This window comes from Cuculus canorus, chromosome 1, assembly GCF_017976375.1.
Source record: "Cuculus canorus isolate bCucCan1 chromosome 1, bCucCan1.pri, whole genome shotgun sequence".
In the NCBI taxonomy this organism is placed as follows: domain Eukaryota; kingdom Metazoa; phylum Chordata; class Aves; order Cuculiformes; family Cuculidae; genus Cuculus; species Cuculus canorus.
In genome coordinates this window covers 147,071,687-147,095,531 of record NC_071401.1, presented here as the reverse complement: position 1 = coordinate 147,095,531, position 23,845 = coordinate 147,071,687, and the positions used below count along the sequence as shown (strand labels likewise).

General features: G+C 35.6%; 1 protein-coding gene across 1 annotated transcript in view; it reads right to left on the bottom strand.

Annotated features, from left to right (window-relative positions):
• SLC41A2 (solute carrier family 41 member 2) overlaps nt 1-23,845 on the bottom strand; it is a 59,211-nt gene that overhangs the window by 29,482 nt on the left and 5,884 nt on the right. Inside the window, exons 2-6 of the mRNA XM_009561982.2 lie at nt 18,793-19,536; nt 16,047-16,154; nt 9,984-10,055; nt 8,970-9,114; nt 6,955-7,101 (exon numbers count right to left, since the gene is read on the bottom strand). Coding sequence (XP_009560277.2) covers nt 6,955-7,101; nt 8,970-9,114; nt 9,984-10,055; nt 16,047-16,154; nt 18,793-19,347 — 1,027 coding nt within the window. The 5' untranslated portion in view covers nt 19,348-19,536. The remainder of the gene's footprint in view (nt 1-6,954; nt 7,102-8,969; nt 9,115-9,983; nt 10,056-16,046; nt 16,155-18,792; nt 19,537-23,845) is intronic.

Sequence of the window (23,845 nt, the reverse complement as noted above, 5' to 3'; positions counted from 1 at the left end):
AACACTAAAAATAAGTAAATTATATCATATAATTCCTTTCTTCTGGAGAAAAATCAAAAGCACACATAGATAAAACTGAAATCAGTCCAGCAAATAAACAATTGTTACTAACCAAGAATTACTGAATAGGTAACTTCTAAATAAATAATAACTATGTAAAATATAAAATATACACACACATGCCATCTTGCCACAGAAATGTTTTTTTAAGATGTTTAAAAACAACAGAAAAAATATGAGAAGTGTTGCTAGTGTATAATGATTAATGAATTATAACAAACATAAATAATATCTATATCTGCAGTGCAACAGGACCATTTCAGAAGTCAGCAAGTAGTCAGAAGCAAGGGCAGATTTGCAAATCCTAGAAAACATGGCTAACCCATGGCTGGTTATCAAACTAGTCACCAGTTGAATTCAATGTATTTTAAGTTAGCTAGCAGTACCTACAGGAAAAAAGGAAATATGCATCCATAAAATGACACAAGCTCTCATTTTTACAGCAAACTACGCAATAGTTAGATGAACTTTCAAGAGGGTGAAGAAAGAAAACCAAAGTGCATAATGATATAAAAGACAATGACACCAAAAAAAAGTGCAGCCAGAGGGTTTTTTACTCACTAACTTAGGGCTTTTCAAGACTACGCAGCAATGGCTCAGCTTTGTTCCTCTGAGTCAACAGCAAGTGAAGGAGTTAATGTTTTTTGGCCTTAGTGTTCAATATTTTAGTATGTGTAAATGTCTTAATTTCACCATTGAGAAAAGCACACAGAAAACTTATGATACAGGTTTTTACCCAAGTCCTTTAAATGGGGTTGGACACAAACTGGATTATAAAAGCCACCTCATCGTTGCACTACTGTCCTAAGTTTCTTCTTGAAAATAACAAAAGTAGTGAGGGATCTCAAGGACAGAGCACAGCCAGAGCTTAGATTTTTTTTTTTTCAAAAAAATATTCTGCTATGATAATATGCTAGCACTTTATTGGGATTCTCTGTTCTAGAGTGCTAGTGGCAATGATAAATAAACAAATAAATAATCCACCAACCATCCCCATGTTGCTAAATAAGGAGGAAATCAGGTATACCTATTAATCTATTCACAAGTTTTAGACCAGGCAACTGAAATTCACCTTGCACATTTTTTTTTAAAGAAAGATGATTTAAAAACTAAGGTAAGGCAGCTGCTCCCTACCAGATCTGGGTTTATTAAATTTATATTACAAACTGTCTGTCTATTAAGTTTAATTTAAAACAGAACCACAGAAGCAATTAATAGTTTGAAATCACATTACAGAATCTGTCACAAGTGAGCAATAATAGACTCCAGTTACCTACAGGACCAGCGAAACTACTCAGCTCCTGTCTAGCTCTCGGGAACTGAGTGAGGGACTTTTTTTTTCTTTTTTTTTTTCTAAGGGAGGCTCTGTTTATAGAACACCTTACTATAAGCATCTAACATTGAGGTGCATCTTCTAAAGAAGGGCCATCTTCCTCTTCATGTTTAATTCACAGAAGAAGAAAATGGTGTTCTGCAATAGCTGAAGAATGGGAAGAGGGACTAAACAACTCCTCTTCTAGGGCTCACTTGAATCCATTTTTGATAGATTTATAGCAGGTAGCATACTTAGTAAAAGGAATCTCACTCGACTCTGTTATAGCATTTGTACCATCCCACAGTGGAAGATCAACTCTTAAAAGCACTCAAATCTTCCATGAACTTCTGACTACAATCTTAAATTAAAAGAAGAAGAAGTGAATAGGAAAGAAAAGGTTCTTAACCAAGTCCTTGCTGATCTTCATTTACTTTAAGACCTCATCTCTTTAGTAAAGAGTGATATAAATTAATCTTCTAGTAGGGAGAACTCATATGCTTTAGGTTTTCCTCTTTGTGCAGGGCATCTATCATGATGCACTGTTCAGTGCAGTGCCGCTGAAAACAATGCAACCCCTAGCAGGTGTTAGAAGTAATTGGAAATTCAAAGTAACTGGTAAAAACCAGAAAATAATAATATGAATCACGTAATTTGTCTTCTCAATCCAGATCCAACATGTACGAGAGACAAATGCATATATTTAAGCCATGTTCTATGAGAAAAAAAAAAGGAAAGCTTTAAACAAAGTCCTAGATCATTACTTACAAATGACAAGAAACACGAACTGCTACATTTAACATACTGGGTATTCGTATTGCAGAGCATTCCCCGTTTTCTGCTCAGGGAACCAGAGCTGGTCCCAGCGACGAGCCTGGGGAGCCCTCTAGTGCTTTCTCCAGCTGTTTAAACAACGACTCAGATTCTTTTAAGGGAGTTGTCAAGGAAGAAAGAACTGTTACCCTTTTCTATTCCTATTCTATTTCCATTCCTATTTCTATTTCTATTCCTTTAAATTCCTATGTTTGATGGCTTTGCCGTTATTTTTAAAACACTCACATGAACTTTTAAGAAATTATATATATGATGGTGGCCACATTTGGCCTCGGCCTAGGTAAAAATGCTACAGTCCTTTTTCCCTGCTTCTTTTGGGCATGCCATGAAGCATCGTATCAAACCTGAGGCTGGGCACAGATGTACTGCTCTGACAGACAACCATAAGGCTTGTACAAGAATAATTTCCCCCCTCCCAGTCTTGTTATCTGAAAACAACTCTCTGCATGCAGACAGCAGCCAGAAGCTTACACTTTTGCATCAGTACATTTGAGCAGTTAGGCTAATAAATCATAGGGGAAAACAGTTAATTCAGAATACACTTCAGAGGTGAATCCCATCTGCTTCATTAACAGCCCACAAACTGTGGGTTTCTTTATAAGATTCCATTGTGCTTGCTATTCTAGCATTGAGAAAGCAGGGAAACAACAGAAAGAACATAAGAACATCCATGCTGAGTGAAGCCAAAGGTCTTCTCAAGTACAGGATCCTGTGCCTACGGTCAACAGTTCAGGCTTGTGGAAAAAAGAAAATGACAAGTTTAGAGTGATGCTTCTTTCGGTGTGCTCTGCCAGCAGCTGCTCCTGTTTGTCTCAGGGATTCATCACACAAGTTTCTGTCTGCATTTATCTTTTTAAATATCCCTCAATGGATTCCTCTCCAATTAATTTCTATAATAGTTTTCGAAATTGCTTTTGTCCTCCTTAATACATCATGGCAGCAAGTTCCACATCCCAATCATATATCCTGTAAAAAAGTTTCTTTAACTGGTTTTTAACCTGTTGACTAATCTAATAATTTTCTGAATGCCTCTTCCATGCTATCCACAACTTTATATACACCTCCTGAGCTGAAACTACTCCATACTTTTATTCTTTGTTACTATTTCACCGTTCAAATGCATGCATCTTGGAAACCACACATTTCCAATGGCTTTGTGCTATGTTCTTACTTCAGAAAGACTGTTTCCTAAGAGAAAGAAATACAAAGACATTGCAATAAAATATCAAGAGCAGAGGCAGCATTTTAGCAATAGATAATTACAGATATCACCAAAAGAGAAGTATTTCCAGAAGAATATACAGAAAGAAAATTGGGAGTAACTCTTAGAATCGTACTTAAGCACACTAGTCCTTCCCCCTACACATTTATGGGGTCTGCTTTTCAACTGCAGAGGCTGAAAAAGTAGAAAATTATCAGTTCAAAGCAGTCCTACTTTTTTTTTTATTCCTCTGCGGTCCATTAGGCCAGCCATAAATAGAGATGTAAATTTCTGGAAACATGGGAAAGGAAAAAAAAGTACAAATATCTTTCTCCATCTCTGTTTTGGGGTTGAGTGGCTCTCATTTGGTTTTATTAGATTTAAAAAATAGAAGCAAAAAAAAAAAAAAAAGGAGAAACCAAAATATTAGTAGTAATTAGACACCCCCTTAAAAAAAAAGAAACAGATTATCTGTAATTTATATAAAGCATAGTAAACAGTACTAGATATACTCACAAAATAATATGTTGTTTATTTACAAGTGACAATTGTAACAACTGTTAAAATCCAGCTACTGTTAAAATGCCAGCATATGTAACTAAGTTTTGCCAGTGGCCACAACTGAACAAAATGGAAAGGAGTAGAGGAAGGTGTTTAAAAACAGTAAGACTGTATCAATGATTTGCTGTCTTTGAGTCATATGGGTTCAACTTAAGCAATTATATAGAGGACATTATAATGTGAATACATAAGAAACTAATATTTGTAGGGAAAAGATTTAGGAAAAAAATGAAAAATCACAGGCATATTCATTACAATGTAGTTTAGAAAACAAAACTTGAAAAAACAAAATTAAGTTTGTCCTATAGGGCATAAGTTTCTAAAAAAACTTCATTTGAAATACTTTCTAATTAACATTTAAAGCCTGAAGTCCAGCATAAATTATTTTAAATCAGACACAGTCCTGACTAGAATAAATATTAATGATAACTCTAGCCCCAAATCTATTCTCAGTGTGAACCCAAATTTGGCAACATCTTCCAACTCCACTCCTACCTCAATAGCTGGTGTATGCCAGCAATCCTAGTTAACTATTCTAGCTAACTCCTTACCATCTGGCTGGTATTCAGTCTTCCCTAGCACTTCACTAACTCACATAAACCCTAATTTTGAACTGAATTCCCATCAAACATAAATTGTTGAGACCTAAAATCTGTTTTAAGCAGAATAACCCAATGTTCCAGTCTACTAAGACTTTAGGGCACTGCAGTAAAACCAGATAAACAGTCTCTACTGAGCTAAAGTCTAATTATTATCCCAGTCCTAGCAGTAGCCAGAGACACCAGTTTTCATGAGAACAGTGGCTTCCTCTCTGTTCTTCTCATCAGGAGAAAAGAAAGGTTAAAAAAAATCTTTACTAATTTTCTTTTCACTGTATGTCTACAAACCTCCTTAAAAGAAGTATCTACAGGAAGAAATTGATAAATAAATTATTAGAATAATATGATGTATTTAAATATAGTTATGAATTAAAACAATATAATTTAAGTTTTGAAAAAATATAGAAAATATAAAAATGGCAGTATTGCACACTGATACATTTACACTGACATCACACCAACAGTCATAAAAAAAATCAAATACTGAAAATAAAAAATCATCAGTTGAAAACTAAGCAATGAAGTGGCAAGTCACACCAAGGTAGTTTGAATGCTATTAGATACCTTTTCTGATTGATGTTGTAATATTTACACAGAATAGCTCAAGTTTTAACATGAAAAGGCTTGAATATTGAGCACAGACATGACGAATATACGTGGTGATATCAACATGTCTGGTAAAACAGTTATGAAGGACACAAAATTTGGCCTGTGGTATACTGTACTCTAATTCTCTGCAATTACATCTTTCAAAACACAACATACTTTAAATATTTTCTATGGAAGGAGTCCATCGCATCAATAATTTAATTTTATATATCATTTAAAACATTCTTCTCCTGCCAGAAAATGTTTTCACACTTTTTGTTTCTTCATGGAGGAAAAGAAAAAGGAAGAAAAAGACTGATTTTTGAGTTTCTCATTCTCATTTTCCAAGCTCACATGTCCTTTGTGCAATCAAGCATTTCATTACATCGGCCATGCTTCTAATAATAATAATGAAAGGCATGTTCATTTTTAGCATACATTGTGATGATGAATCTTCCTCAGTGGTCTGCTCCTCTAAGAGAGTAGGATTTAGACAGTACAGGTCTTAGAAATCAGAAAAACAGTTTCAAATGGCCTATAGAAACATGCAAATAACTACTAGAAGAGAAGAATTGCAGACTGAAAAAAATAAGTCATTCATAAGAAAATTACTTTGTAGCTGTTTATGTGTAATTCACCTGTTCATAGCTATTAGTGGGAAAATAAGCAAAAAAAAATCAAGAAACCAGACAGAATTCATGTCTGAAGTAAGATTAGATCATTGACAGTAGTCAGTTAAGGCCTCTCCTTCACTTAGCTGTTCAGAGTGGTTACATTTTTTTCCAAATTTCATGGAAGAACTGCTGTTTTGATTAAAGCTGTAGCTAAATTAGCAAACTTATGTTTGAAATAGTCATCAGATTTATAAGACAAAACAAACCAAAGAAAACAGAAGAGAGTAGTGCCATTATTTGGAGAAGCTGGAAGTGGTAATTTCATTTACTGAAAAGCAGAAAGAAATGCGAGTAAAATTAAGCACAGGCACAGGGAACTTGGGAGAGACATGGGAGTGTCCCACCAGGAGGGAAACGAGATAGGAGATGAGGAAACTGGTAATGGAAGCTGAACTAGGGAACATGAGAAAACAAGGAGGTGTCACAAAGGGACCTGGAAAGCACTTGGAAGGAATCAGAAGGAAACAACAGTTTTTATGTAAATCATTTAAAAGTCATAGCAATCACAAAGCACAAATTTATCTAAAATTAGGCTTCACTTTGAATATGTACTTGTAGACTTGTCATTGTTACTCAAAGTACTTCAATTATTGCTATTTTGATTTCTGGGCACGGTTGCCACTCAAGATATATTTGAATATTGTCTAAACCTCCAACCTAAGAAAAAAAATTTTTGAAAGCAGAACTCCTTTCCCAGCAGCTGATCCAGATAGCCAGTTCAATTCCTTCCCCTAAGTGCAAGGGGAGAACACTTCAAAGGTGCACTGGGAAGCAAATATTTGATTTAGGGGTGGGCATTCAAGAAAACTTGGATGAGACAGCTCCCCTACCCCCCAAGGACAGCAGAGCAAATCCAACAGGTACAGTCTCTGATTCATGTGTAGATCAACTGTGATACCCTGAGAGCTTTTCAGATACTTTCAGTTTCTGCCAAGATTGTGGTTGGTGACTTGTATCATCTTAAAATAGACCATGGCATAATGCTACAACCCAAGAGTTATCATTCAATGGCATAAAAGTTTACAAAAAAGTCAGTTTCCAAACTTCCCTCTCCCTGCCTTCTCCCCATTCTCCTAACCGAAAAGAGTTCCCTAAGGAGACATATACACATAGAAACATACTTACCAAGGCAAGTATAAAGACCCTGACTTATCCATGCTAGTATAGCAAGAGTGATAAGATCTCCAAAACTTGCGGCTATAGGAGTGGCAACATTGTCAGGATTAATACCAGTCTTCTTTGATCCAACAATAACTCCAACCATTATTATTCCTAGAATCCACAAAGAAGACAGTACAGTAACCATATCTAGTGCTGTAACTCCAAAGAAGTTCCAAGATAGTGGCACTTTCAAGCTTGACAAATAAGAAGTCAGTGCTTTTGTCCCAGGATGATTGTTCTTCCCACTTGACTGATGTCTGCATTTTTAAGTTGTAGCTATTTTAAAAATGAGGTTATATATTAAAAAAATACTGTAAGTGAGCAAGCAAAAAAATCAAGAACTATCCATAGAACAAACTGGTTTGCTGATGATCAGAATTAGCACTACTGAAATCCTAAACCATCCTTTTTTGTGAATCTTTTCCTGGAGAAAAAATATGCTATTTTTATATCTATTTCTAGATATTTTAAATATTTTAAAACTATTTCTATATCCCATGAACTTTAGCTGACTAAAATTTAAATTATAGTGGGCTGAAAACAACATGAGTTTAAATACTTTGACTTGGTGCAAGATTTCCAGTCATGGACTTAGCATCAGAAGTCAAAAATCTACATCATAAATAAAAACTAGGCAACATACAAAAATGTTTCTTACTATACAGCTAAAACATTTTAAATTGAAGATGTTGTTTTCTATGTTTCATTTTTTCTGTAAACAGCAACACTAACTTTTTCAGAGGCATTTCCTTGGAGAATGCCAGTGGCTACTAAAAATAAAATTCACATTCTTATTGAGTCTTCTCTGGCACACCTCAAGTAATTGCCCTCTCATCATATAACACACGTAAGAGTTTCAATTGTGTATACCATCCTTTAAATTTTTTTTGAAAAACTGGTATTTTAATTTTCATGTAATTTAGCAGTATTAAGTATTGTGGGCTACACTAGGAGTTAACTTTCAGAGAAACTGCCTAAAGAGTTACAATCCATTAAATTCTAAAAAAAAAAGAGCTGAAATGATCCTGTGGATCACAGTACTTCAAAAGCACCTGTTTCACATGTAGGAGGATGATGCTTAGAAGTAATTTCCTCTGCTGTCCCATTACCAGATAACAATGAAAGTTTCTCCTCATGTCCAAATTATATATGAGGACTGGGAAAAATGCATTCAGATCTTCCAGTTTTCTTGCTGCTTTTAATTCTGCACATGATCAAACTCAATGGCTTTGTAGTAAGTAAAAAAAATGTTTTTGCTTTTAATTCTGTGCAAAACTTTTAACAATTTTGTAATTTTCACATAAGTAAATATCAAATTAGTAAAAAAAAGACAGTTAAACATTTTACTTGACTTGCTATTGTTAAGACTACTGACTATGTATTTTCATTAAGAATACACCACAAGTAGAGGCAATTTTTTCCCCTTTCATGACCATTAAGTATCGTCTTTTATGGTTAAATGTTTCCTGACCATTGGGAAGAGAAGATTAAATTCATCATGCCACATGGCTCCAGATAGACACTGGCACTGTTTGTAGGAGGGTACTTGAACTTGGCCCAAATCCTTCATATAGCAAGTGAATTAGTTCACTTCAAATACAAAGTGGAGCAGAAACTAAGATATAAGCAGCACAGGCAACTAGGAAGCTGAGCTAATATCTGGGCATATATCAGCTTAATTACAAGTAAGTTCTACGTGTTTAGTACTAACAGTATGTTTTGTATATTTATGAACATACAAAGCGGAAGGGGGAAGTTCTCCATCATATTAGGTAAAATCTAAAAAAGATACATCTTATTTTAGATATAGTCAGGTGGTCATGCAAATCAAACATTTTACAAAAATACAACAGGAGAGGGATGCAATATGCAGACCTACATGGAAATTGCAAAAGGTCATCCTATCCTCAGCTGTGTTTCAGGTGTATTATACCAGAAACCTAAATAACAGTAAAAAGTAACATATATACTCCTTTTACCTTGTAAAAGAGAAGCAATGAAGGCAGTTGCTACACTGCTAGAACACAGAAGGAGTGAATGATCAAAACGGTATTTGCCCTCTGGAATCCAGCCCAATATAACTGCTGCCACTGCTGCCAGAAAGCCAACTACTGTTGCCTGAACCTGGAAAAGAAAAAGAAGATTAAATATTCTTAACATTGATAGACTTAAGAGGACTAGACAACCATTTTCTGTGGTTCTTTCTTCCCATGTACATTTATTTGCAAGGTGTTAAAGGGAGAAGGCTAACTCATTTTGTAGAGTTGATGATAACCTTGGACAACCAAGACAAAAAATCTTATGACAGCAGAAAAGTTTTTACCAATATTTCAGTGACTCAAGAATAACAAAAGTAAAACCAGAGAAAAGTGCTGAGATTTACCAGGAGCCAAAGCTAAACACTGAAATAGGGTTATAAGCCACTCAAAACAGTGAAATCACCGCATAAACACTTCACCTCTTCTTTAAGCATGTTGTACTATAACATATGAACATGAAACAGTTCTTAATCTGAAGAAACAGTTGCTTCAGAGAACAAACACTCTGTTCCTCAAATGATTCAGTTCTTTAAAATATTGCTCATTATCCAAAAGTTCTCTCACATAGTTCCTTCAAACACTGAATCCAATGCAAATACAGTACTGAAAACATTTGAGAGATCAAATTTAAAAGGTTTTGCCAAATCTGAAATTTTTCTCTAATCATCTTCAGATCCTCTCTTATAAAAATTAAAAAGCAAATACCCTTGGTATGGTCACAAAGAATACTATACCTAGTCTCCTGATAAATATAAGGTCATTGTTTTAGAGAAGAACTACACTGTTAAAAAAAAAATCAGTCACAAAACCATCATATGTTAATTATGAGACAGTGTAGTAGAGCTACTTTCCCATTAACACTGTCCATCTCCATACTTACCAATACTTGTGATGGGTTTTTTCAATAACTTCACTAACCTATGAGAATTAATCAAATAACTCCATTGCATTTACCTGTTTTAAGGCCAAATTTCCAATTATTAGGTTCCACTTCTCAATGGGAGAATCCATTTTTCCAATATTTACCTGTCAAAAATACAAAATAATTTCAGACATTTGGGTTTAAACCATATTGCTTGAAGATGCACTATCAAGGCAGAAACTCACAAATAAATCGATGCATACAAAAAAGAAGAGACATTTTGAAAGCAAGTTAAAACCAAAGCTATATTTTTTCAAGCTGTTGATTTTAAATTGAACTTAAAGACTATCCATTACCTAAACTTGATGCAGTTTTAAGCAGCTAGTTTTTTAACAATAGCTTACTGTACAACATACATTAGCCACCTTACATTCCAAAAATGCCCAGGCACCACCAGTGATTAGATCAGTGGCTGGAAGGGAAGCTTATCAATGTTCAGTCACTTCAGACTGAACTTGTTTCTATGGCCCTTAAGTTTTATGAGCCAATAGAAAAATGTGTAGGTACATGTGTGTGTGGACACGCACGCTCTCATGCAAGTGTGTTAATTGACTGCAATGAAACTACCTGCGTAGAGGAACTGCAAGTGCTTACAGAAGAACAGAAACCACATCTAATACTAATTATTATTCTATCTTTTCATCTATACAATTTATACATAAAGTCTTATGATGCTGTAAATGATGTAACACCATTCCTAAGTCAGTAGCTGGAAGGAAATAAATTATACTACGAAATGAAAAAAACACATACACAGTCTTTTACAGTGTATTTTCTACTTATTTTTTTGATTTAGAGACAAGGTCTGAAGAACAGTACATACCACTGCAGCATGACTATATTTAAAATAACTTCCCCTTAGAGGTAACAACAATTTTTCACACATTGACCATAAATTTTAGTGGGTTTTTTTTTCCCATAGAATACTAGTTTAAAAGACAATATTCTTCTTAAAATACAGCTAGCCTCAATGCATATCTTTTTTCCTCTTTTGATAATTTCCTTCCAGTTGGCTTTACTTCCATTTCTTTTCCCCTTTGTTCCATTTTGTGATGGTACTGATTTGTGAGGAACAAGGTATGAAAATAAAAGTTAACTTAAATACTTAGAAACACAAAATGACATTTTATCTCAATCTACACTATAAATATATTACAGTGTTCAAAATATAGTCAAAGTTCTGCAAATACATGCATTAAATTTAAATATTACAGCGATATTTAAGGAAGCACAGGTAAGAATCTTCTTTGCATCTTTCTTAAATATCTATGTAAAATGAATGAAATGGCAAGCTATGGAAAACTTCGCTCTTCTTCTCCTTTGAAAAAGTTTTTTTAAAGTATCCAAAAACCCCTTTAAAACAGTAATCTTGCAAAATACTTAATCCAGCCTAAAACTGAGCTCCTGTCATATGGCATAGTTCTATTCTCCCCTATTATGAGTTACACGTTCACTTTTTTTTTCTTGAACCAGAACTACCAGCTCCATGAGTGAGTTTGTAGCAACATAAATTTACTTGCTAGATTGACAGAAAATTTTTTTTTCATGGAGCACGAAGGGGTTATCTTCTACAAAATTACCTGATCCACCACACACAACCATGTAACCATGCATGAATGCTCTTAGGGTTTGGAAAGGAAAAGAAGAGCAGGAAAACTCCTTTCAGCTGCAGATTTCCGTAATGTAAAATCAAGTTTATTTTGATACTGTGGAATAGATAGACCTAAACAAAAAGTTTCTAACGCACAGTCAAAGCAAGAGTCTGCGTAAGTTTACAGGAATGACTGGATGACTGCTATTTTGGTGTTGGGTTCTGGGTTCTTTTTTTACTTCCTCTTACAAAAAAAAGAAAAAGGAAGAGGAAGAAAATGCAACGTTGTGAATCGAGACAATAAGAGTGACTCAAAGTACAGAACAAACCTGAAGAACACAAAACACACAATATAAATATTATGTTTGAATAGGCAGTTGGCTTAAGTACACCTCACACAGTCATACCAGCACAGCAGGGGCGGGAGGAAGAATGGTTTACTTTAACACTAACACCAAAGAGAAGCACAAGCTATGCCATGAAAGAGATTAAAAACACAGTCTTGAGACATATTTAGTGAAATGACTGATTCTAAAGTGGATGGGAAATTGTGAGAGGCCAGTAACACGCAGCCAAAACAGGAATTCAGGCAACAAGATGAATGAAGGTGATCAGGCAAAACTTGAAACCAGATACGTTATGGAAAACAGAAGCTTACTAAGAAGACATTATTTTTTGGCTGACTACATAATTACAAGGGAGTAAAGATAATTAGTTTACAGCCCCAAGATCATAGACATGTCTACCAATTTAGATGCAATTATAAGTTAGCAGGCCAAGAAGGGTATGAATTAGCTCCAAAGCTAAACTCACGTTATTATAGAAATTTCATCCTCAAAGGTAAAGCTATTCACAGGGCACAGTCTTGCACTTACCATAAAGATAGTATCTGGTGGGGAGCCAGATACTGCAAATTCAGGTCAGAGAAGGGAAGATTAACTATACAGCTGCCTCCAAATAACAGTTTAGATATGCCCTAAATTAATATACTCCTTCAGTTTTCACTTAGAATGAGGACAACAGGACCAAAGAACAGATGGCTTAAGAGAGTAGGTGTCAATGAAATCAATTGGAAGAGTGCAAAGGTCAGGAAAACTGCTTTCATAGAGGTCTGAGAGCACCGGCCTGTAATCTCAGGTTCAGCAGCAAGCCTTTTGATTAAACTCCCCCGTAAGGAATAAAACTATATGACATACACTCTGGCTTTAAAACCCGAGGGAAGGAGAGCAATCAAGGCAACTGTCATGGAGTTTAAATAGTATCTGGCAACTAAGCCTAAGCTGTTGCCTGTAAGAAGTTACGTGTAGCAGGTTTCCATAGTTTTTTGTTCTGTTTTTGTTTTTTTAACTAACAATTAGAAACATTGCTGAGTTCTTGTGTATTTGTTTTTGCAGTAGCACCTGGTACAGGGTCATATGGCTGGCTATCCACCAGCTGGCAGAGCTGTGACCATTGCAACTGGTTTTGAGCATGAAAAAAGATACATAAGAGAGAGCTGGATGGTTCTTTGCAAGATAAAAGCCTTTTTTTTTTTTCTGGTATTTCTTATATAAAAAAGAAACATAATCTTGTCAGCATTATCTTGATAATGAATGATTTATACTGTTATTTCATACAAAATTGCTCTTTTAAACCTCCACTGTGTTGTGTACATGTGCATACATATACACACTCTGTAACATTTCCTGATGAGCTCTTCACCATCTAGAATAAATAGAGCCACCCCTGGAGAAGGAGAGAATGTTCACTGGACCATGACAAACCTCCACCTCCTCCCTATGAAGGATGACCAGTGAACTTACTACATGATTAAGGAAATCTCAGAAAGCATTCTAATCACTTGTGTAATTTAGTCCAGGGTCTGTCATGATTCTTGAAGAAAACAGGTCATACAATGAAAACAGAGGCATTAGAAAACAAACAAGTAACAACCCACCCACACCCACACCCAAGTCTGTCCGCGCAAAGCTGGGAAGTAGCTTGGCGGCAATGGTGCTGCGACTGTGACTTTGGGCAAGGCCAAAGAAACCGGAGCTCCACAGACCACATCACATTGTCTGAAGAAATGTACACTTCACTGACCTCTTTGTAGCCAGTTAATCAACCTTCATGGTGGAAGGATGTGAACAGAGCCAGCTAACACAAATTGGCCAAGACAGACAAAAGACAATTTCTGGTACTGGAGAGGAAGCCTTCGTGGCATGCTTGAATGAAAACCTTTGAAGCATCAGCTGATTTATGTCTTGGTGAGTCTTAATGACAGTCATAAGTGGCACTGGCAACACTCCTCAAACTAAGCCCTTTCAGAATGAGCTGTTGTTTGAGTCTTAGTAGGAGCTTGGGCTTCTAAATGGACAAACCGGCTCTGAAAAATCACATTGGAGACATCTCCAGATCATGTTATCACACAGTTAATGAGATACTCTTCAGAATGCTGTTTTGGGCTGAGGGGAAGTGGCATGAACCTCATGATGCCAGCTTTAGTTAACCACTGAACATGCAGTCAGTGTTGTGGAAACTAGTACCCTTTTTCTGTGTGTGTGAGAGGGGAATCAACTCCTTGACTTTTGATAACAGATAATGGATAATATGAACCAAGGTCAGGATTCCCAGTGCAGAAAAAGGGTCTGCATGACCTTTTTCCAAATGTTCCCTGGGAGCTGTGAGGTTCACAAATGAGATGACATTGGTGAGAATAGGGAAATCAGTCACTGATCAGCCCAGAGAAGAGGTTCTGGAGTCATGATCTGGTAAAGGTCGTAAGTTCAATTATGACAAAGAATTAAGATCCCATTAATTGAAGCAGAAGTGGTGGAGCTGATTCTGACACTTCTTTTTAAGCCTTCAGTAAGGCACTGGTAGATCTTGGACTTGGTGTATTTTTCACTATGCAGTACAAGCACTTTCAATCCTCAGGCCACAACCTCTACCAGTCATGAAAAATTGATGTAACAGGTCAACACACATACAAAAAAAAGGCAAAAGACAGAAGTATTCATGCTTGATAGTAAAGACAGTAAGGTTTAAACACAAAACAGAGTTAAGAAACAGTAAGAATACTCAGAAAAGTAAGAGCATGAAAACCAAACGCAAAACAAGACTGAATAGCTAAGGCTGCCCTTGACAAAGACACAAAACCTGTCAGTTCTCACATATGAAAGAATAGATATGGGGCAAAAGTAATCAATTTCTATAATGGGCATCACACAAACAAACCTTCATAGGACTGCAAGGCGATGTCTATCATGGTGTGCATTTGGGCAATAACTCAATATAATGTAGCAATGGAATTTATTAATGACAGAAAAATGGGAGACCTTGTCAATACAAAGCATTGTAATATCATACAAAACCTGCACCTGCATGACCTTGAGGAATACACCAATGAAAACAGACGAAATTTAACAGCAGAAATGCAAGGTCATGCACTTATGGACTAACAAGATTTCTGCCAGAAGATGAAGTGATAGCTGGAAACAACACAAAAGGAGAAATACTAGGACATAGTCAGAGATCACAAAGGAACTGGGAGGTCTAAATCAGACACTGCTAGGAAAATAAGTACATAGAATCATAGATATTCATAAAATCAAACCTAGAAAGAGCAATTTTTGAGAGAAATAGGGAAGTGCTATTCTACACAGCCAAAGTAAGGTCTCATCTGGAGTTACATATACCTTTCATCGAACATTTTCTGGAAAGATTCATTCAAATAGGAAGAGGCAGAGGGCTGGGGCTTTGCCGGAGAATGGAAAAAATTTCTTACAAAGGAGAAACACTGAATTAGGCAGAGATACCCAGTTCAGGTACCAGAAACTATTTAGTCACATTAGAACATTCAGTTCACTATAGTTTTTCACACACACACACACACACACACACACACACACACACACGATATATGGTAAGGCAGTCTGGCTTGCTGAGGCTAGAAAAAAGGAATGCAACATTCCCTAAGATGCAGAAAAGAACTATGACAACTATGTAAGAAAGAAGACAGAGATAAAACATAGTTATGCTACTTTACGGTGTTGACAAACACAAAAAAATACGCAGGCCCAACAAAAAAGGAATAAAATCATTTAGCAGAAAGCTACAAAATAATTTCTTACAGTTTGACATTAGCAATGGTTTATTTTTGCATCTCACAAGTGGTCTTTACAAAAAAGCGTTCAAAATGTATACGTTTTGTTAGCCTATTCAAACCACACCTAGGCCAAAGAGATCCATCAACCTTAAAGAACACACATGTAAATCTCAAAAAACTACTTTATCTGTTCTGAATGATGACTCAGAAGAGAGTGAAGAAATAAAATTTTGATGTGAAGAGATTAGAAGAGGGTCTCTTTTTTAACTTTATCAATTTAATAACAGATTTAAAGATCCCCCATAACAGTCAGCTTAAGCTGCAAACATAAAAGGTTTGTGTTCCAAAGATTTGTTTTCCTTTTGAAATATTTACAAAATATATCTAAAGAGGGAAGGGGAAAAGAAAGTTACTTACAGCAGTTGACAGCCGGGATGCCAAAGTCATTTCCAAATTTCCTTTGAGACCAAGAAGTGCAGGAACCAAGATAAAAACTTCAGTAACGTTCTTGAACACATCCCAATGCTACATAAAGGACACAGTGGGAAAATTCAATTGAAAAATTCTCTTTAGACCATCCACAAAGTATTACAAAAATTCTGTAGCTCATAACTTAAGCCTCCAAAAGAAAAAATACACCATCTTTTTTATTAGACTTTAAAGTCTAAAGCCTGAACTGTTATCTGTCTAGATAAAATAGATTTATGACTGCATATTACTACTTCAAAGATGAGAATATCAAAAGTAAGAGATCTAAAACTTGGCCTTAAAATAAACCTGGTTGAAAAAGAGATGTCATTAATTTGAAGTCTTTTTTTTCATTACATTAAAATAGTACCAGGTGCTGTGACAGCTCTTGAATTTTGTTCTTAATTTACAATAATATTTTCATCTTTTCACTTCCAGCTGTGTAGAAATCTCACGTAAAAAAAGGAGGGAATTAGTTGTCAAATGAACAAGGGCTGTAAGAGAAAAAAAGCTTCTCTATTCTTTTACTTCTTAAATAGGAAATTTAGAAGAGTACAGCTTTGCAAGCCCTAGATTTTATAAAGCAAACAAAGGCAAACTCTGCCATAATTCTTTGTGCACTAAGTTCTCATCACAGAAATTATGTACAACTTTGTATGCCTGTTAATCCACGTATTTAATTTGTAATCATTTACCAACTATAATAAACTAACAAAACTGTAAATTGCCTTTGCATTCATGGATTTGCAATCATTTAAATTATTATTTTTAATTAAAATAAAAGGATGTAATTCTTAAATGCAAACAAGATCAGCGAATTTCCACTATGTGAAGTTAGACATATATTTACTAGTGGGAAAGAATAACCAACAATGGTTTGTAAAAATCAAGCTTAGAGTGCTTTTTTGCCTTCAAATTTTCATTTTCAAAACATGTTCTGTCACATTTCAAAATCCTGCTTTACTGACGTCAGTTTAATACTTAGTTTAAGGTGAAAAAAGGTAGTACTGATGCTAGCTACTTATTTTTGCCTTTGTGTCACATATCTCTCATTCATTGGACTGAGAAACCAATCATGATTAAAAGTAATATGGAAAGAAAAATAAAGATATATTTCAGCCCAGCTTAAAAAACAGCTATACAAATGCTTACATTCCCTTAGGGAAGGAAGGCATGGTGAAAGATTTGGTTGGAAGCCAGTAGAGGCAGGAGACACAACTGCCTCTTTTGGCTGATCATTACTCTGTATCATGATGTAAATCACATATTAACAGAGTACAAACAAAGCATCTGTACAAAGAATAATTGGTAAGATGCGAATGAACAAACCACAAGACTGGTATAAAACGGTGCAAGGAAGCAGTAAAGTTTGCAATTTTTATTTTCCTTTTTCTTGATATTCCATTGCAATTGATTGAAATCCAAGCTTCCTTTACAGTCTCATGATTTTGATTTACAAGGACGGTCACATCTTGCTTCTCTTTAAATTAACTTTGTAAACCTTTAAGTGCAGCCAAAGAAAACCCTAAAGCTGAATGAAACAAAACAAAACAAAATTTTTCTTTTTTTTAAAAAAAGAGTTATCTACTGTCTTTCTGTTTGAATATTGTGGTTATTTCACTTTTTACACTAATTTTTTTTTTATTTCTTCATACAGGAAGAGAGAATTCATGAGGTTCAAATCTATAAGAAATTTCTGGGTTTTAATAAACAAGTAGGAAATAAAAGTAAATATAGCCTTCAAAATGCAAAGAGAAGGCAAGAAAATAAGCTAGTCTAATAAGTCTTTCTTAACAGAATTTCCTTCAAATATCACTGAACAAAGAATTACCTCACAGGCAACTGTTACTTTTAACTGCACTGAAATGTTGCTGACATCTACAACTGTGTTAAGCTAGAAACCAGTCCTAAAAATGTTCTGCATCAGTAGGATCTTTGTGATATGATACTGCAAAACAGGTTTTAAAAATATTACTAAACTTAAGTCTTAAAATTCAGAGGAAGTTCTATTTTATGTTAGTCCTAAATAGCTATCATCAGTTAATTCTGCTATCACAAACCAAGATAATCTGGCTTTTCTGTAATGTACTACAATTACATTTCAAGGCGGATATGACTTTGCAGCCCTGCTCACATCCCTGATGCTTGTAATTCAAAGCATTCAGTATACCTAGTGTTATATAAAAAGTCACTTACATAAACTGAATATTCAGAAAACCTCTACATCACTTCATATGAATTTCATAGAACATATGAATGTAATGCACATTTTCATAAACCAAAGTGGACCAAATCCACACAGTATTTCAGAAATCGCTAAACTTGAAGCACAAGGGGATGAAATAATGCAATAAATTCTTCTGATCTTTAAGCTCCTATGTAGGGCAGCGTCATGGTTAATTACAACTCCTACTTGACTACGCATACATTTATTAGTGTCAACAGAATTTTGAACGATTACTGTATTTCTATCCTTAGCTAAAGCAGAAGGTTTTATTCACCCACCCACTGCGGCTAAGCGACACCACTTAGCAAGACTTGAATAACACCAAATTAAACACTGGAACTATTTAAGATGAGGTTCATAGGAGCACAACTGGGCACAGACCTAATTACTTCTCAATATTGCAAACCTGGAATTATAAACCACAGAGACTACATAGTAAAAAAAAAATCTTTCAAAGCAAATACCAACCTGTACAATATCCAAAACCATGCCAGCAGAAACAGTTCCAAACCCTGCTAGCAAAAAAGGTACAAGTATCTGTAATGCCATAATACTACTAGATTCCTTGGGTTGTTTTCTACTTCCTTCCACAATGATATCTTCATTACTGTCGCTAGATAGGTTGTCTTCCTGCAACATAGCATCTGTTTCTGAAGTGTCCATTCCATCACAGTAATTATAACTGGTAAAATCATCATATTTAGGGCTACAGCTAGATGGGCTGTGTCCATTACTACCATGAAAGCTTGGTTCTGAGAAGTGATGGTACTCCGTGTGCTGTTCAGACCTAGCATTAAAATTGTGTCCTGCTGGTTGTAATCCATCTTGCCAAACACCATTCACTTTTTTGTGTCTTTCATCCTGGTTTATTTGGTAAACAACAGGAACCATACTCAAAAGCAGTTTCAAAAATTTATCAGACTGAATCGTATTAAGATTTATAGTCCAGTTTACAAACCCTTCTCTGTCATGAACTTTGCTATTTGTTTTGTAGATAGCAGATCTGCCTTTACAGTTAGTCATAGTGCTGCAGAAGTACAGGTTGAAAAGCACTTCGTTCTTCAGATGTCAGTGAAGAAATTTTGTAGATGAGTCATCAAGTGCCACCCTTGATGATTTTAAAACAGATAAACCAAAATGATTCTTTTTTGCATGCAAAAATGCTTTTTCATTAATCTCAGATCTTCAACAACTCCATAAGCAAGACTGGATCTGCCAAAAAAAAAAAAAAAGGAATGTATTCAAGCTGTAAAATATTTTAATTCTACAGAAGACACAAGATACTGGTTTAAATTTTCAGAGGGCCCAGTATCTTTCCAAAGCAAGTATTTGTAGGAATGCCAACCTCCTCCAACGTTCAACTGCCTAAGTTGAAAGAAATCAGTAAGTAAAAAGGGAAAGTTGGTGGGTGAGGAAGTTTCACAAACCAGCGTACTTTCCAGTGAAAGAAAATGACAGCAATGTGGACTGTAAGTGACGTGAATTGGTGAAGGCCCAGCAGTTGCCTTTTCAAAGCCCAGGACATCAAAGCCTTCAGGTAGACATTGTGTGTAGCACTAGACTCTCCAGTGGCCTTGAAAGCAGTAAGACCCCACAGAAATCTATTTCTACAAGTTGTGAGGATATGAACAAATGGAATCTACTTGATGCACTGCTGGGCCACTGTTGTTCCTCCCACTCTCTGCTAGTGGCATATGAGCATGGAAAAAAATAAGGAAAAAATGCGAACTTTCAAAGCACTATCAGAGGTGGTAAGCCCAAAGCAATATTCTGGGCAGCAAAGGCTTTACGTGTTGACAGTCCCTGCCTTCCATCCCCATAAAAAGATGACAAACCAATATCGATATTTACAATTCAAAAGCATCCTAGTTTAAAATCATAGTAACCAAATTTTCTCTGAAGCAAGCATACAAATTATGTTAAGTATAGAGAGGTACTACATACATAATAAGACTGGATATTTTTCATAAAATACTATAATATCAAGGAAAGAATACAGCAATGAAATTCAGATCAGTTAGTCTAAAACAGTTTAAATTAGTCTAATTTAAAAATAATCCTGCAAAACTGAATTCATAAATATATTATATTACAATTTAATTAAAATTAGAAAAAAATGTTAGGAGTTAGGATAATTAAAACAAAGATTAAAAACTTGGTTTTAAATTAATTTTGCATGAGGTGTAGTTTGCAGATATTTCCTTAAAGACAGATTATTCTGATCTCTAGTAACTGCTGTACGAAAACTCAGATCCATTACCCAGTGTGCAATAAGCCAGTAACTAAATCACTGAAAGAGACATTGTTTTATCCAGGTTTGCACAAATCCCAGGTGCTTGGAGGTTATATGTAATTATGATAAGTGCAAGCTATTCTTTGCACCTTCTCTGCATGCTCCAGGGGGCTCTCTAGGGGTGCTGGGTGGTCATCATCCCCAAAATTACCTGCCAAGCTCACCTACTGGTCAACTCCTCCCAACCTCCTCCCAATTATTGGCAGTATCTCTAAACCACTGGCTTCATTAAATTCATTCCTAGCTCCCCATTCAAAAGTCATGCTAATAAATTGCACTATTATTTAACCATACAGCTGAATAAACTTTAGTCCCATACAACAAAAATTACAGAAGATAATATTTAAGTGGGACTCATCTTGTGTAAGTCTCCTGTCTGTCTGACAATCCCAAGATATTTTTTAAGATATTAAAAATGTCATGGGCTTTTATCAACATAATCTCTAAAATGTAACTATTTGATCGACATTAACACTTGATGTGGTCAGCGGTTTCGCTTTCTGCAAATCATGCTAATAGAAAACTTTTATGTTTAATGTGATTTAATCTTCATTGATTTCTACTCTGAAATTTCCATTACGATAGAAAATTAAGAAATTATATACTGGCAATGTCAAGTCATTTCAGAATTCCTACATCAGAAGCCACTTTACCTTCCTCTTCTTCAGTTTTCATGTTCTCTATACTTCCCCTCCCTTTGCTTCCATGTTTTTAAGTCATACAGTATTTTTGGAGCCATTTCAGGTATATTTGACACAGAGATAAGAGATGTGAAAGCTTTCAGTAACTAACGGTCTTCTAAGAAATCCAAATCTGTGCCCTTGCTGTAAGGCATCTTCAAACATTAGTTAGGATAATTTACATTTATACAGCCACAGCAAGCATTTATACAGCACTTCAGAAGTCCTGCTGGTCACAGAACTACTTATCTTCTGAGTGAAAAGATTAATCAGATGCAAGATGAAGATGTTCCCTCTATCAATGCTTTATCCAAGAGAGCTCTGACCAAATCACTAATATTTGAAAAATGGCAACAGAGTTTTTAGCTTGATTTAGAAAGAAGTTTTACAAGAAAAAGCAACCTTATTCTTCCACAAGACCAACCGAGAAATTGAAGTAATCAAGATTCCTGCAGTATCTTTTACACTCTGCAGCAGATTGTGCTAAGTTGAACCTTTTAGCATAAGTACATAAAAACTCCTAAGGCTCAACTCTGGTTTCCACAGACTTTAATTAGAAACAACAAAATAACTTTTGCTGCTATCCCAGAGGAGCTCTAACCACAGCCCCAAATGGTGCTCTGTTAAATGCTACAAAAAGAAGAGTTAATTTTGTTTCTTCCTGGCCGAAAGGCGGTATTTTCTAAGTAAAAGAAAAGAAAGGTGCACAAAAACAACAAGCAGAAACAGATGTGTAATTAAACTAGCAAACTGTTGGAGTGAGACCTGAAGATGACCACAAAAATTATCAGTCTGCTAGAACACCTCCAATATAAGGACAAGCTGAGAGAGGAAGAGAAGAGAAGAGAAGAGAAGAGAAGAGAAGAGAAGAGAAGAGAAGAGAAGAGAAGAGAAGAGAAGAGAAGAGAAGAGAAGAGAAGAGAAGAGAAGAGAAGAGAAGAGAAGAGAAGAGAAGAGAAGAGAAGAGAAGAGAAGAGAAGAGATTAGGTTCGGTTCTGGGGAGAAATTACAGTAGCCTTCCAGTACTAAAAGGGGCTACAGGAAAGCTGGGGAGGGGCTTTTTATCAGGGAGTGCAGTGATAGGATGAGGGGTAATGGTTTTAAACTGAAAGAGGGGAGATTTAGATTAGATGTTAGGAAAAAATGTTTCCCGTGAGGGTGGTGAAGCACTGGCACAGGTTGCCCAGAGAAGCTGTGGATGCCCCATCCCTGGAGGAGTTCAAAGCCAGGCTGGATGAGGCTTTAAGTCAGGCCATGACAAAGGGGTTGGAACAAGGTGATCTTTAAGGTCCCTTCCAACACAACCCATTCTGTGACTCTATGATTCTAACTAACTGCTATCGACTTTTATGACTACAGCAAAGAGCTTTACAGAATGATTGATTAAGAGGAATACAAGAGAAGAGGAGTTCATGGAAGCTGAGGAAAATCACAATTTCAGGAAGGGTACAGCCTAGGTTGCTGAAGGCTGCCAACTGATTTATCATGATGGGAAGTGGCACACTAATAAAGTTTGCAGAGGCAAGAGCTTTGGACTGTTTTACCCATCTGAGCTTCAGCTGGTCACAAGAAACATCTAGATTAAAGAAACTTTACAATAGATTTAAAGAATGGGATGTAGGATTAAGATGTAAAAGTGTCTACAATGAAAGACATACCCATAGCAACCTCACTGTGGATGCGGTGTATTTGAGGAGAGGTAGAGGAGTAACAAATGAAGAATTTTATTTCACTCACAAGGAAATACGTTGAGAAAATTTTCAATAGCTTTAACAAGGCAGAGCCTGGCTCCCACGTGATTTTCCAATATGTCCTCCAGTCACATCACCAGAGTGCTACACCAGTGACTCACAGAAATTATTCATTTGTCTGGAACTCTGGCCAAAAATACTTGGGTTTATTATCTATATTTTTCTAACATATGGAATTTTTTTCCTTTTAAGTTTTTACTATCTTTTTTTTTAAAGAAATAAATGCTGTGGGAAGATTGTGGTTTCACTTAATGTGAGAAAGTGTTAACAAACGGAAATGGCATTTAAAAGGAAAAAAAGAAGAACTGAAAAATTATTTGGTCAACTAGCAAGTTACAAAGGAAAAAACAGGTCGGCATGGATGGCTAACAGCTGAAATAATGCAAAGCAGTTTGGATGACAGTCATTTATGTTTTTCCTATCAAAAAGACTTGGAATGACAAGTGAGCTAATGATAAATCCTGAAAAACTAGAACTGAAGACGACAAACTGAAAAATATACAAACTGAAAAATCCTCAGAGCATACAGAGAGGAAATAACTATGAAGCCTTCTGAATGTAACTATTCATTTCTAAAAACCTGTTCCAACAAAGATAATTTTCCAAATGTCATCCAATGCAATAATCTAATCCTGAGTTACAGGATGCTAATATCGTTTTACTTTCTAGGAGGCTTTTTTTTCTGTACCTATAAACTACAGCAAACCATCTAAGGAACAGTATGATTTCAGAGAAAAAAACTCCCTAAGAAGCTTTATCAATGACAAGAACAATGCCAATGTTATTCTGTTGTCTAG